The sequence below is a fragment of the Trichechus manatus genome, unplaced genomic scaffold (genome assembly GCF_000243295.1).
Source record: "Trichechus manatus latirostris isolate Lorelei unplaced genomic scaffold, TriManLat1.0 scaffold00024, whole genome shotgun sequence".
Classification (NCBI taxonomy): Eukaryota; Metazoa; Chordata; class Mammalia; order Sirenia; family Trichechidae; genus Trichechus; species Trichechus manatus.
The window spans coordinates 19,756,163-19,772,381 of NW_004443960.1; the positions used below are offsets into that span (position 1 = coordinate 19,756,163).

Genomic DNA, 16,219 nt, shown 5'->3' on the forward strand with positions numbered 1-16,219 from the left:
TTTAATAGAGACTTTTTCTAAGCCCAGTAGCCCTGCTTTCTGTAGGGGAGGGTGCAACCACGAGTCTGAACCTGTGTTTGGTACCTTTGAATGTCTTCTGGTCTTGGTTCGGAGGGAGTACTAATGTTCAAGTTCCCAGCCCCACTCACTTGCCCAGATTCTTATTGATGATTATCATTCATATATTCTTCTTCAAGTATGAACAATAATTACATTTTTATAGTATATCATGTTTTAAACCTAGAGTACATATATATTACTGCATTAGCAAAGATACCTCGTATTCTTCAGATTCCATTCATAAGAAGATGAAATGATTAGAACATCATTAAATTTTTTCAGCCACGTAAAACTACATGTATTAACCACACCAAAACTTAGAGACATAGCAGAATTGGAAAGTCTTTTTGGTCATAGGTTTTCCTTTTATGAAAGAAAAATTGTCTATGTTATCTTTCAATATTTCTGAAATTTTATAATTTTACTAATAGGTATATAATACTATTTCCTGCTTGCCACCCCACCCCCGAATCAATTTCACATTATTTTAAGCAGTCCTTAAATAGTGTAGCCTATCATTATTGTTTTCTTCCAGTGATTACTCGATTTAGATAAGTCCTTAGAGGAACAAACAGTTCTCCGCTTATTAATGTAGCTTTAGTTACTGGTGTCACTCTGCCAAAATTAGCCTCCTTCCCGTTTGCTTTGACAAATTCTTTTATGTAGTCAAAGCATAAGCTATTAATGACGCAGGTATCACCCTTGAGTATTGCATTTCTTTAAAAAAATATGTATATATAAGACCAAAAGATCAACAGCTATTTTAAAGTATTGATAGAAGACAAGGAGATTAAGTAAATGGAAGTGAAACAACTAGAACAGAAATAATGAGAATGTTGACAATGTGCAGAATGTACCCAGTGTCACTGGTCATTCTATCTAGGAACTGGAATGGGAGTGGGTTTTGCTGTGTATATTTTCACCAAAAATAAAATTAAAAAAAAAAAGATGGAAGAAAATAGTGAGTGTGACTGGACATTAAGAACCAGCCAAGAGGTCACCTTTACTTCCTCAGTCTGTGCTCACCTTTCCATAAGAAAAGGGCCAAATAAAAGGAATTTTCCAAAACACGAAGTAATTTCAGACATCTATTTCTACTGAAAACAAACAAAAGATTGTAAAACTACTGATAGGAACAGGTAATTTGTATGTCTGGCTGAAATGGGAAACATGTAGGTGATGATAAAGGCAAATCCAAATCGACTTCTTAATAATTGTAGATTTAGATTGAAAAAACAAACTACAGAATACTATAAACCTGTATCCCCACCAAGATGGCTTTCAAAACCTACTCTCTTTAAGCATCAAACATGTGTTATGCTAACTTCTAAATAAGATCTTTGTGTCCATGAGTTTATTTTTACTGCTGGATTTTCAGATATATGGACTGTTTTAAAGAAAGTAAATACGTAAAATTCTACACTCAGAGATAAGAGCTTAATATTTTGAACTCTCTCTCTCCAGACATCTCTATTATACATACATGTAGAATTTTACTTAAGTTATGTAATATATTCAGTTCTTAAACTTAAATTTTTCAGTAAATGAATAGTTATACATCTTCATTTTAATAGCTACATTGTAGCCTTTTACAGTATTTCTATTTCCTTTATCAGTTCCCGTTGATACTGTTTGAAAAAGGTTGGAATTAATCTATTTTTGCATAGATCTTTCCAAACTTTTGAAATTATTTCCTTTAAGTAAAGTCTTAGGAACATAATTGGGCCCCTTATTTTAATGGATATAAATATTTATAATTTTTCCAGAAGTGTGATTTCCAGAAGTAACTCTCAATACCACAAATGACAGATCTGGTAAACGAACAATTTTGGTATAAAATTTAGTGTGCTGTAACACAAAAAAAGATGTCCCATTTTTAAGTACATTTTTATGATTTCCATTCTTTCCCTTCAAATTTTCAGCAAACATGGCTATTGCCGTTGGAGGTTTCATCTACTTTGTATCCTATCTCCCATATTTTGTCATCAGTCCTCACTATGTTGGGATGCCTTTTCGTGGGAAGCTGTTTTCCTGTCTTTTATCAAATGTTGCCATGACATTTGGGATCAATCTTCTAATTAAACTTGAAAGTATAGGTGAGTATTTTCCTTTTCAAATTTTGGTTCTGCTTAGTTATTTCCTTGTCCATATTGAGGAATGATAAACATTGGAATCCCTTACGGTCAAATAATATTTAACAGGAACTTTGAATGGTTTTTAGTTAGGATAAGATTAATAGCTTGAAATAAAATAAAATTCATTTCCAAAAAAAAAAAAGATTAATAGCTTGATGGTTATGTTAGAATTAATGCCACACTAGTAAAAAGAATTGGGCTTACAGAACCAAAGTTATCTAGGAATCATGTTTGACAGTGTTTTTTATTTGATTTCTGTAGTCTCAAAAAAAAGACCTTAAGAATTGGAGAATGAAAGTTTTGAGTTGTTTTTTTTAAAAGTAGTCAGTAAAATGCTAGTTGAGCACCTTCAGTCACCCAGCTTTGTAGTAGATCTGAGGGATGCAACAGAAGCATAAGGAATTATCCCTCTCTTTAAGGAACTAAAGTTTACTTATGAATGTGCCCAAAAAGAATCAAAGATAAAAACAGTTGATGTAGTCTAAGTGTGTTAGAGTTAGAGTTAAATGGCTTTATTATTTTTAAAAGAAAAAAAATCCAAACATTGTTTTAGGATTTAGAAAAGAGAATAAAACAAAATAAAAAGAAAAATATGGATAAAGGTAATTACTTTTTAGAAGAAAAAGCAGAAGCAGCGTTGTCAGACCTAGTTTTTAACAATGGATTATTGAGTATAACAAAGGCACAAACAGCAAAAGACAGAATAAGTAAATGGGTCCTCATAAAAGGTAAAAACTTCTGTTCATCAAAAGACTACCAAAAAAGTGAAACGACAAGCTACCAAGCGGGACAGTGTCTTTGGAAACCATCTATCTGACAGGAATCTAATAACCAAAATATATATATATAACTTCAAGAACTTAACGACAGAAAGACAAATAACCCAGTCATAAAATGGGCAAAGGACTTGAATAAATATTCACCAAAGAGGACATTCAAATGGCCACCAGACACATGTAAAGATGCTCAGCATCATTAGCCATCAGAGAGATGCACATCAAAACCACAGTGAGACACCATTTCACTCCCACTAGAATGGCTAAGATTAAAAAAAATAATAATAACAAATGTAGACAAGGATGTGGGGAAATTGGAAGCCTTATCCATTGCTGGTGGGAATGCAAAATGATACAGCCATTGTGGAAAACAGTCTGACTGTTTCTCAAAACTAAAAATAGAACTACCATATGACTCAGCAATTCGACTCCTAGGAATATACCCAAAAGACTTGAAAGCAGAGACTCAAAAAGAGACTTGTACACCAGTATTCACTGCAGAACTATTCACAATAGCCAAAAGGTGGAAACAACCTAAATGCTCATCAACAGATAAAAGAATAAACAAAATGTGGTATATACATACAAGGGAATACTGCTCAACCAGTAAGAGAAATGAAGTTTTGATACATGTGACAGTATAGATGGAACTTGCAGACATTATGCTGACTGAAATAAGGCAATCACAAAAGGACAAATAGTGTATGACATCACTTACATAAAAAGACAAGAAAATACAAATGTATAGAGAACAGAGTTTATTAGTGATTACCAGGGGCAGGATGGAGAGAGAAAAGAAGGGGTTAACGGTGATGGAAAATCACACTGATTAAGGGTAGGGCTGCACAGGCGATTATTGTAATTGTCAATAAAGTGTACACCTGTAAAATGCTGAACTGGCAAAAGTTGTGGGATAGATACATTTACAATGAGGACCAAAAAAAAGGTAGCTGCCGAGGCTGCTTATATACAACCAAACACCTCATGGAATTTGGTTCCTTGGCTTGTAGGTTTAGTGTCATGATTCCATGGGGCATCCCAGTTAATTGGCCTAATAACGTGTTTAGTGCTTCTGTTCTACCTCCTAGTTCGTTGCATAGTACCTGGGGTCTTAAAAGTTTGCAAGCGGCCATCCAGTGTATGACAATTGGTCTCTGTTCACCTGGAGCAACAGAGGAAGGAGAGTCAGGAATAGGAGGAGAATATGGAATGTGTGGCTAATTACCTCCATGAACAGCTGCTTCCTTTGCCATGAGACCAGAAGAATTGTATGGTGCCCAGCTACCATTACTGACCATTTTGATCAAAGATTCCATGAAGAATCTTGATCAAAAGGGGCAAAATACAGAACATAATTTCAGATTGTCATGGACCCCAGACTTCCCAGAACCATGGAGGGTGGATGAAGCCCTGGAACTGTTGTCCTGAGATAATCTTTAAACTTTAAACAAAAAATATCCCCTGAAGTCATTTTGAAACCAAACAGTAATTTAGCTTAACTAGTAAAAAAAGATCTGCCTTAAGCATTTTGCTCTTTTAAGAACTGTGTATATGGGATCAGATTGACAACAGCAGCTCAAAAGATTAGATAGGAATGTTAGGGGGCGGTGAGTTTTTGTTAATGGGGGAGGAACAACTTGGAAAGGAGAATTACAACTCGATGTAATCAGCATCACTAAATTGTATGTGTAGAAACTGTTGAATTGGTGTATGTTTTGCTGTGTATGTTCTCCACAACAAAATAAAATAATTTTAACACTATTTTAAGCAATTAAAATTTATTAATTTTAAAAGTTAATTAGAAAAAGTAGAATTTTTACTTTAAAAATGAATTGAGGACATAACTGCTAGCAGTGTTCCAGATGGAGGTTACCCTGTCAGCCTAAAAATAAGCAATGATTTGGCCAACTGTGATCGACAGGCAGCTTTTGGCTTCCGTATTTGGCTTCCCTGAGGCAAAAATGGAAAGAGGACTGGATGGATGGAGGCAATTACAACTAGCTGTCTTTGCCAAACAGGAATGTCATGGATTGAATTGTGTCCCCCAAAAATATCTGTCGACTTGGCTAGTCCATGATCCCCAGTATTGTGTGATTGTCCACCATTTTTGTCATCTGTGATTTTCCTTTGTGTTGTAAATCCTATCTCTATGTTAATGAGGTGGGATTAGCGGCAGTTATGTTAATGAGGCAGAACACAATCTACGAGATTAGATTTTGTCTTAAATCAATGTCTTTTGAGAAATAAAAGACAGACGTGAGCAGAGAGACATGGGGACCTCATACTACCAAGAAACAAGAGCCAGGAGAATAGCATGTCCTTTGGTCCATGGGGTGAGACACTCCTAGAGCAGGGGAAGATTGATGATGGGGACCTTCCCCCAGAGCTGACAGAGATAACTTCGAACTTCTAGCCTCTTGACTGCGAGAGAATAAATTTTTCTTTGTTAAAGCCATCCAGTTGTGATATTTCTGTCATGGCAGCACTAGATAACTAAGACAAGGAGAAAGACAGAAAATGAAAAAAGATCAAAAAGCAGAAATATTCAAGTAGGATAAGTGGGAAGAAGGAAGCTCTACCTTAGTCCACAGGTAAAAGAAAAAAGAGCCTTCAAGTAAAGCTAGGGTTAGAAAGAAGATAGCTAGGACAAAAATATGTACTAGAACAACACTGAAGAGAAGTAGATTTAAAAACTCAGAAGAGGGCATAGAGAGGAAGTCATGTCTCTGCTCTACATGGTGTTACCTGGGGCAACTCTATGGAGGGTTGGAGTTTCCACTTCTGACATGGTTCACTCACATGGCCAGGCTGTCATGAAGCTCACGTGGATTAATGAATGTGGCAGTATTTTTGAAAAACTCAGCGCTCTGTTGATTCTGTATTGAATGGTTATTCAAGAACAAGCTAAGTTACAATGGGAATTGTTGTTCCTATATATCTATATATATCCGTGATTCTAACATAGAAGATACTTAGCTGAACTCTGCTGGAATAAATATCTTGGCTCAGTATAAACATTTAAAAAAAAAAAAAGAATTGTTCGAAATTTCTAAAAACGAGTAAAAATTCCTGTAACGTCTAATAAATTTTTTGTTAAAGGGAAATATGAGAGCTACAAACTAGAAAGAGATTTAAAAATGAGGTGGGACTTCTGGAATGGCTAACTGAAGAGCTCAGCAACTCTTTTCCCCAAAAGTATTGACAAAACTGGACATAGTTGTTAAAAACAACCGTTTAAAGACAGGAAATTGGCCAAAAGCAGTACAACAAATTGAGATACATGTAGTCAAGAAAATTTACTGAATGTTGGTAAGAAGATTGGTAACTTGGAGCAATTTAGCCTGGTGCTGCTCCCATTTCCTCACCCAGTTCTATCAGAAAAGTTGTTCTGCCATCGTGGGGCAGGCCGTGAGGACTAGCAGCCCATTGCTGGAGGAGAAATGATGTAATTTGGAGCTATGCAGAGAAAAATTCATGCTGTGGGACATTATTGAAAACAATAGTGATCTCAGTGACAAGCAGTCAGAGAAATCCAACTTTTCTGCTAGTCTGAGTTAGTGATACTTTGGAGACAAGTAACAGAATGGCAGACCAGACCTAAATTTAACAGAGAAATAGGGGTGAGGGGGTTGGGAGGGGGACAACCAAAGTAGACCTTGAGAAGATCACACTTATCCCTGATGGTCTGGAAGACTCTGTGCATGCACAAGGCTACGTGTATGCCCAAGAGAGACTAGAGAGGACTCTAGTGAACTACTCATCCCTAGTTGAACATGAGGCCTTGAAAGGCAGAAAGTAAAAACTGAAGGGACTTCTAAACTGCCTGAATTATAAAGTATTCCCCAAGCCACACAGAGGCAATAGGTCTGTCAGCAAGGCTGGAAGTCTTATCTTCTCAAAGTGTTTAAGCACAGTCTTTGGCTCACAACTAAACTGTGCTGACCAGGAGTGACCCATAGGAACCCAGGCTTAAAAAATAAAGTTAAGAATTTAAAAAATTTGGCAGATTCATCAGCAGCTGCACATTGAGGTGGGGCTTAGGGAAGAAGCACCACAGAATTCACTTAACAAGCAAGTAAAGAAAAAAACAAGAAAACAGCAATGACACCATGCCTGGGATGGGGGGGGGGAGGATCAGAATCCAGAGCTACTACAATATGTTATCTAAATGTCCAATTGTCAACAAAAAATTAAGACACACAACAAAACAGGAAGGTGCTAGGAGGTCTGCTGTACGAAAAATATTCAGGGAAGTTCTTCAGGCTGAAAGCAAGTGACATCAAATGGTAAATCATATTAACAGAAAGAAATGAAGAGCCCTGCGAATGATCCATATGTGTTGTTGTTATTAGGTGCTGTTGAGTCAATTCCGACTCATGGCGACTATATGTACAACAGAACGAAACGCTGCCTAGTCCTGCGCCATCCTTATGATCATTGTTATGCTTGAACCCATTGCTGCAGCCACTGTGTCAATCCATCTCATTGAGGGTCTTCCTCTTTTTCACTGACTTTCTACTTTAGATGTCCTTTATCAAGCATGATATCCTTCTCCAGGGACTGATCCCTCCTGATAACACATCCAAAGTGAGTGAGACGTAGTCTCGCCGTCCTTGCTTCTAAGGAGCGTTTTGGTTGTACTTCTTCTAAGACAGATTTGTTTGTTTTTTTGGCAGACCATAGTATATTCAATATTCTTTGCCAACACCACAATTCAAAGGCGTCAATAATTCTTCAGTCTTCCTTATTCATTGTCCAGCTTTCACATGCATATGAAGTGATTGAAAACACCATGGCTTGGGTCAGGTGCACCTTAGTCTTCAAGGTGACATCTTTGCTTTCTAACACCTTTTTAAAGAGGTCTTTTGCAGCACATTTGCCTAATGCAATGCATCTTTTGATTTCTTGACCGCTTTTCCATGGGTGTTGATTGTGGATCCAAGTAAAATGAAATCCTTGACAACTTCAGTATTTTCTGTATTTATCATGATGTTGCTCGTTGGTCCAGTTGTGAGGATTTTTCTTTTCTTTATGCTGAGGTGTAAGCCATACTGAAGGCTGTGGTCTTTGATCTTCATCAGTGAGTGCTTCAAGTCGTCTTCACTTTCAGTGTGGGGAGAGCAATTAGGGTCACATAACAATGTGTGTATGGATTTTTGTATGGGAGACTAACTTGAAATGTAAACTTCATTTAAACAACAATAATAAAAAAAAAAATTCAAGGAAAAAAAAAGAATCGAGAAGCTCAGACCCCAGAAACCTATGCTGGAAGGCAGACAAGAACTGCTGGAACCTGCTTTTGTGTTAGAGTCACAGGGGCATTTTCCCAGAGTGGTGGTCTTCATAATTGTCATTTGTAATGGCAATGTAACAAGCCTTTGAATGGCTGCCCCATCGTGGTTTTAAACATTTTTTATTACTAATAACAAACTGAACACCCTTGTGTCTTCAACTTTTTATTTCCTCATAGTTGTTTTATCCTCCTCCCTACAACCATCCAGGCTGATACAGTGGCTACATCAATGGGCTCAAACATAACAACGACTGTGAATGTTTCATTCTGTTGTACGTAGGGTCACTATGAGTTGGAACCGACTTGATGGCACCTAACAACAACACACATCACATAACCTTAGGTTATATTACTGGAAGTGGGATTAGCAAATCTGCAGTATGGCTTCTCCGAAAAGGATTGTACTAAATTAAAATTGAACCAAAAATATTTGTTCAATAAAAGAAAACCTCAGTATTGTACATGTTAGAACATATATTTTTTTAAAAAAACAATAGCCTTATACTCTTAATCTAGTCCCACTAAGTGGAGATGTTGCCATTGTCATTGATGTTACAATAAAATTTGAAAATTCGTTCAAGTTAAAGAAGAAACTAATTTTAGAGAATGAATTTGAAATCAGTTAATTCTTAAAAGATTTCCAGTAGCTGCTAGGGACTCTTAATATAAATAAGTAAAACTAGAAGAAAAGTTGAGGGTATGGGTATAAATATTTTTATAAAAGTGTTCATTTTGTCCATTAAAATTCTGTGTCTCTATTATAGCAATAACAAATATCCCAGAATAAAAAAAATATAACTTGAAAAGTAAATAATGATTTTAATTTATATGAAATTATAATATTTTTAACTATTAATGATCTATGAATAGTATATTCATTATCAGTTAAAATACTCATGCACTTTATATTCCTTTGTTGATAGGTTGGAATTCTTTAATGATTAAAACACTCGTGCAGTTCTAAACGTAATACTAATGGACAGGCTATTTTACCTCAAGTGAAGATAGACCATAAAACTCTGTAAGAAATGGTATATGTGCTCGTTTGGGGGGCAGCAAAAACTGGAGATTGTAGAGTTGTGGTTTCATTCTTGTTGAGTTGTAACGTCTGGGGATAGTACTATAGTTTGCGCGTGAGTCAGCCGAACATGGCAGGCAAGCAGGAGTTGGAATCTAGTACTGAACTGTCTCGTTTGTAAAGCCAACTCAACTACACTTCTGCTTCCCTTCCTTCAGTAGTCTAGAAATAATTACTTTTGGGGCTCTATGAGGAGGCCGCCGTGGTCTCAGACAAAGATGAATTGAATCTTGTAGTGATCGTAGTTGATACCAATTCAGTTTGGTGGGGAAAGCAAGCATTAAAAGAATTCAGTTTACTTTATCAAAATGCATAGATGCTATGATGGTGTTGAGAAATTCCCATTCATTCATGAATCATTCCAACACACTTGCTGTGATAGTAAGTCACGTTCAAGAAAGTCGATTCTTACATCCTGGAAAGAATAGCAGACTGGGAGATTTCTTCAGAGAAGCCGCAACCCTCCTGAATTTAATCCCTTACGAAGTAAGGATGGAAAATATGAGCTGTTAACAGCAGCAGATGAAGTTACTGCTGAAGAGATTAAAGCCCTAATGACATAAAGGGTCAACACACGGAGACTCTGCTGGCGGGGTCCCTCCCCAAAGCCCTCAGCTACATTCATAGAGTGAGCAAGGAAGTTAAAGATAATCAGGAAATGAAGTCAAGGATGTTGGTGATTAAGGCTGCAGAAGACAGCGCATCACAGTATATTAACTTCATGAATGTAATGTTCGAGGCTCAGAAACAGAATATTTTGATTGATGGTTGTGTTTTAGACTCCGATTCAGGACACCTCCAACACGCTTGTGACATCACAGGGGGACTGTACTTGAAGATGCCTCAGATGCCCTCCCTTCTGCAGTATTTGCTGTGGGTTTTCCTTCCTGATCAGGGCCAGAGATCTCAGCTAATCCTCCCGCTCCAGATTCATGTTGACTACCGGGCTGCCTGCTTCTGGCAGCAGAAACTCACTGAAACCGGCTGTGTCTGTTCTGTGAGCTTGCCAGGATTCTGCAGTTTCAGCCCTGTCTGCACTACATGCGAGACAACCTTTAAGATTTCTTTGCCTCCTGTGCTGAAGGCCAAGAAAAGAAACTCAAAGTATCTGTTTGAGAATAAAATATTTTCCCCACCTTTCAGAGCTAGTAGTAGCAATTGATGGCGGAATCTCTGCTGGAAAGGGTCTCGAAAACTACAGATACGGAGAAGGTTATTTTCAATGCGGTTATTCATTTCTTACAGGAAATATTTCCGAAACAGCATTCTTATCTTGCACTTCTAGGGGCTGATTTGTTCAGGGGAGTCATTCGATGGAATATATTTTTTGTCTTCTGGCTGGATTTTGTCCAGGAAGGAGGAGAAAGCACAAATTTGTGACTTTTTTTTTTAATGGGATGATCATTTGTCAGAGTCTGACTATTAGGACTGATTATACGTGTAAAGCAGACTAGTCAAATCTAGGTCCTTACTGTGAAATGTACAATATGTGAAATTTCAACAGTTTGGGAAAAAATATACACGTGGTTGCTTATAGACTAATGGCATTAATCAAGACGGTACTTCTTCCTTAACCAACAGTGAACTTCAGCAATTGTCATATGCGTAAAATGAGACTTATTCATCTCAATTTTCAGATATTAGCAGATACTTTTTCTTTTGCCTGACAGCAGTACATTGCTCAGACAGAGTTATCCAAAGAATAATATTGGTTTATCACTGAATAACTGTTGAATCTGGTTTTAAATGAGCAAGAAGAGTGAGTGCAGTAGTCTCCTAGAAAACTTTCCTTCAAAAACAGTTGTGTTAAGAGCTTGTGAAAGCTCATACCTGAGTTCTGAGAGGAAATTTCTTGGGGAGAATGGACTCTTAACAATTAACTGTGGTCCCAGATAGAATTCTTTTCTTTTTTAATGGGGGAAAAAAAGCATTAATATTGGAGAACTGTTACCTACAAGCTTTGGACTGAGTAGTGAAAACTTCTACCAGTTTCAAAGAAAAATTATTTTTAATTTCAGTAATACAAAAATTATTTTTCTGTGTAACCATGGAATTGTTAAACATCTTTTTGAGTTCCAGCGTAGTGTAGGAAGGTTTAAGGAATAGCAGCTGATTGGGTTTGTTTATAAAGTATATTGTAAAACACATTTATGTATGAAACCTTGTATGTAAGTAAGATTAAATTTTCTCTTTATATAATCTCAGAAGCTGAGTATTATTTAATTAATTGGGTGTTTGGTTAGATAATTTCCAGGAGATTTTATATTCTGAATTTGTGGTTTTGTTAACAAATGCACAAAGATTTTTTTTTTCATTGTGCTTTGGATGACGGTTTGCAGAGCAAATTAGTTTCTCATTAAACAGTTAATATACATTTAAAAAAAGAAATAATTACTTCTGAAGCCAAAGCAACCCCAAAGTCACTTCTTAAAAAAAAAAAAAAGGAATTTTTAGGTAGTATTTTTTTAATCTGTTTAATTTCTTTGATAATGTTTTTGCTGTACTGTAATAAAATAGCAGTCACCACTGAAAGAGTTATTTTTTTCCATAGAACGATTTACAGTCTCTGGTAACAAAGTGTAGATCCCTCACCCTAAAATCAAAGCCAAGTATGTGCGGTTATGGGTTTGATATTTCAAGTTGCAGTTAATTTGAAATATAAGCTGCTGAATCAAAAAGATAATATTGTTAAAAATAGCAAGTATTCAAAAAATAATATGGAAACAGTACTTTTACATTTTTTTGTTTGTTGGTTTAATCAGCTATCTTCAAGAGTAATTGTAATCAAGTCTGACATATAAAATGAGTGCCTTTTGTTGATATTTCAGAGGTAGGAGTTCAGTGGCGAAACCTCAAAAAGTCATTCAGCCTTATAGATGACTTTGCTTTTGGCCATGTGATGGTGATGCTGTTGGTTGATGCCTTTTTATATACTATAGTAATCTGGTATATGGAGGCTGTTTTTCCGGGAGATTATGGTGTGCCTCACCCTTGGTACTTTTTTGGCAAGGTATGTTTTAAGCCTTATAGGAACAGAATTTCTTTCTGGGCTTGAAGTTACAGTGAACTTGAAGTTCATTTGCTTGAAGTTCAGTTGTAAACTGAATCAGATGACCAGTTAGCAACACTCAGGCCCACCATTGCCAACTTAATGATAAGATTGGTATTTCCGCTCTTTGTAAGATATAAAATAAAAGCTGTGGAAATACAATAAAAATATTGTTTCTGAGAATGTAAATTATCCTGGGAATTTTAAAGTATATAATTTTCAAAAGGACAGAGACCCTTTTTTCTGTCAGAGTGTCCTAAGAAATTGGATCTGAAATCTGGAGATAGTAAATTTCTCTGAGACTGCAAATGGCTGTTTTGCTAAGTTTTGGGAAGGGTGAGTTCAGTATAGAGCTAAAATTTTGCCCTTCTGAACTCAAATCTGAGATTTTTTTTTTTATTATAGAAAGTGAATGCAGTCGTGCACTCCATAACATCCATTCAGGCAACGTCCGACTGCATATACATCCATGATTCCATAAGTTCAGAAATCCTGATCAGAGAACGAGAAGTAGCGCGTGTAAACCAGACATAGCGAATGCAACAGCTTCCCGCACACAACACACGTATCTCATGTCTCTTGTATACAAAGTGATTGTACTGCCAGGCATATAATAGGCTTTACTGGGGTTGGTTCCTAACTACAGGTTGTATGTAAGTCAGACGTTTATAACCTGGGGACTGCCTGTATATAATACGGTGTTCGCACAAGATCCAAATCGAGTAACGTCCTGTTTCATAGAACATACCGTGGACATTAACTGACACATGACTGTATCTAGATAGATCTAGATCTGGAATGTCTTGATTATCATTTTCCACAAAATAGAATCACAATTTTTTTTTTATTTTGTTGTTGTTGAGAATATACACAGCAGAACATGCAGCAGTTCAACATTGATTACATTCTTGAAACTGTGCAACCATTCTCACCCATGTCTGCCTTGAGCATTGTGCTCCTTTAAGAACTATCTATATGGGATCACACTGACTGATCAGCAGCTCGAAAGTGTAGCTAGGGAACTTAGGGGGCAATGAGTTTATGTTAATGGGGGAGGAACAATTTGGAAAGTCATATTGTTTTTATTTTCTCAAAATAATTTGATTCTATTTGTTAAGATATAATATAGTAATCTAAATTTTTATTTTCTTTAGTCTTCCTACTGGGATGAGCATACACAATCCATTTTGACTAGGAGAAAGAAACACTTAGGTGTTAAGAAGCATGATGATGAATTCTTTGAACCTGAACCTGAAAACTTAGTGGCTAGTGTCCAAATCAAAAATCTTTCCAAGGTATTATTTCCTGGGTCATTTTTCCCACTGAAACTTAAAGTACATTATTTAATTTTTTTCTGAATATAAATATATTTTCATTGTTGAAAATGGAGAAAATGTAAAAAAATGATTACATTATAGTATATGTTTTGTATTCTGCTTTTGTTATAACATTGTGTCATAGAATTTTTCAGTATACATTTTGGAGAGTATAATTTTAATGACTGCTGTAATTTTGATAAGATATAATTTATCTCGTCGTAGTTAAAACATGCTAGGCTATATACAAATTTTTGTTGTTGAAGATGTTGCAGTTAATATCGTATGCATAGTTCTTTGCCCACAATTCAGATTCTTTATGATGGATTCCCAGAAGGGAAATCATTATATCAAAGACTATGAAAATTTTGTAATATATATTACCAAATGGTTTTCCAAAAGAGTTGTACCAGTTTACATTTCTACTAACAATGCCTGTTGCATCACACCCTGAGCATCATTGATTATTATGATTTTTAAATCTCGGCTCATTCGATGGATAAAAAAATATGTTTTTTGCCTTGAATTGCATTTTTTAGTACAGCTTGTAATAGCAAACATTTATTATATGCTTACTTTGTGTGTAACATACAGTATCTTATTTAATATTCACCTTTTTCCATATCTTTTACTGTGGGAAAATGTACATAACATTAAAATTTACCATTTTAATCATTTTTAAGTGTATAAACCAGTGGCATTAAGTACATTCACAGAGTTGTGTGACCATAAACCAAAACCAAACCAAACCCAATGCCATCGAGTCGATTCCGAGTCGTAACGACCCTGTAGGACAGAGCAGAACTGCCCCATAGGGTTTCCAAGGAACAGCTGGTGAATTCATACTGTTGACCTTTCGGTTAGCAGCCAAGCTCTTAACTACTGTGCCACCAAGTTTCCTGTATGACCATAAGCACTATTTCTAGAACATTTTCATCATCCCAAATGCTATACTCATTAGAAAATTGTTTCCCATTCTCATCTGCCCTCAGCCCCGATAACCATTATTCTTTCTATCTCTATGAATTTGCCTATTCTAGATATTTTATATATTGTCCTTTCGTGTCTTGCTTATTTCATTTAGCATAATGTCTTTAAGGTTCATCCATGGTCATACCATGTATCAGAATTTTATTCCTTTTTATGGCTAAATAATATTCCATTGTATAAATATAACACATTTTGTTTATCACTTCATCTGTTGATGGACAGGAGGATTGTTTCTACCTGTTGACAACTGTGAATAATGCTGTAATGAACACTGATGGACAAGTTTATCTGTTTGAGTTCCTCCTTTCAAGTCTATGGGTATATACCAAGGAGTGGAATTGCTGGATGATAGGGCAGTTCTATGTTCAACTTTTTGAGGAGCCACCAAACTGTTTTCCACAGTGGCTAAACTGTTTTATATTCCTACCAGCAATGGATGAAAGTCCCAATTTCTCCACATCCTCGCCAGAATTTTTTATTTTCTATGGGTTTTTTGTTTGTTTGTTTTTTGTAATAGCAATCCTAGTGGTTGTGAAATGTGGTTTTAATTTTATGGATGAAAGTTCCAATTTCTCCACATCCTTGCCAGAATTTTTTATTTTCTGTGGGTTTTTTGTTTGTTTTTTGTAATAGCAATCCTAGTGTTTGTAAACTGTGGTTTTAGTTTGCATTTCCCTAATGACTAATGAAAGGAGCCCCTGTAGCTCAACAGTTAAGCGCTTGGCTGCTAACTGAAAGGTTGCAGGAGAGAGACCTCGTGGTCTGCTCTTATAAAGATTACAGCCTGGAAAATCTTACGGGACAGTTCCACTGTGTCACACGGAGTCTCTCTGAGTCAAAATCAACTCAGCACCTAACAACAACCATGACTAATGATGCTGAGCATCTTTTCATGTGCTTATTGACCATTTGTATATCTTCTTTGGAGAAGTATCTTATTCAAGTCCTTTGGCCATTTTGTATTGGTTTGTTTGTGTTTTGTTGTTGAGTTGTAAGAGTTCTTCATATATTCTTGGTATTAACCTCTTATCAAATGTATGATTTGAAAACTTTTTCTCTTATTGGGTGGGAGAACTGTTCACTCTTTTGATAGTGTCCTTCGATGAACAAAAATTTTGGATTTTGAAGTCTAATCTATTTATTTTTTTCTTTTATTACCTGTGCTTTTGAGACCCTTAAGAAATCATTGTTTAATCCAAGGTCATGAAGATGTTCACCTATGTTTTCTTCTAAGAGTTTTATAGTTTTAGCTCTTAAATTTAGGTCTTTGATTCATTTTAAGTTAATTTTTGTATATGATGTAAGGTAAGGATCCAGCTTCATTCTTTTGCATGTGAATATCCAATTTTCCCAGGAACATTTGTTAAAAATACTATCCTTTTCTCATTGAATGATCTTGGCACCCTTGTCAAAATTCAGTTGACCATAGATATAGGAGTTTATTTCTGGGCTGTCTATTCTATCCCATTGATCTATATGTCTTTTCTGGGCTGTCTATTCTATCCCATTGATCTATATGTCT

The 16,219-nt window shown here is 36.0% G+C and overlaps 1 protein-coding gene and 1 pseudogene across 1 annotated transcript in view; both read left to right on the forward strand.

Annotated features, from left to right (window-relative positions):
* The window catches only part of LOC101344775 (ATP-binding cassette sub-family A member 3-like), a 126,248-nt gene that overhangs the window by 34,813 nt on the left and 75,216 nt on the right, over positions 1-16,219 (forward strand). Inside the window, exons 9-11 of the mRNA XM_023728328.1 lie at positions 1,983-2,156; positions 12,171-12,352; positions 13,546-13,686. Of these exons, the coding sequence (XP_023584096.1) occupies positions 1,983-2,156; positions 12,171-12,352; positions 13,546-13,686 (497 nt within the window). The remainder of the gene's footprint in view (positions 1-1,982; positions 2,157-12,170; positions 12,353-13,545; positions 13,687-16,219) is intronic.
* LOC111820012 (general transcription factor IIH subunit 3 pseudogene) lies at positions 8,240-11,754 on the forward strand (annotated as a pseudogene).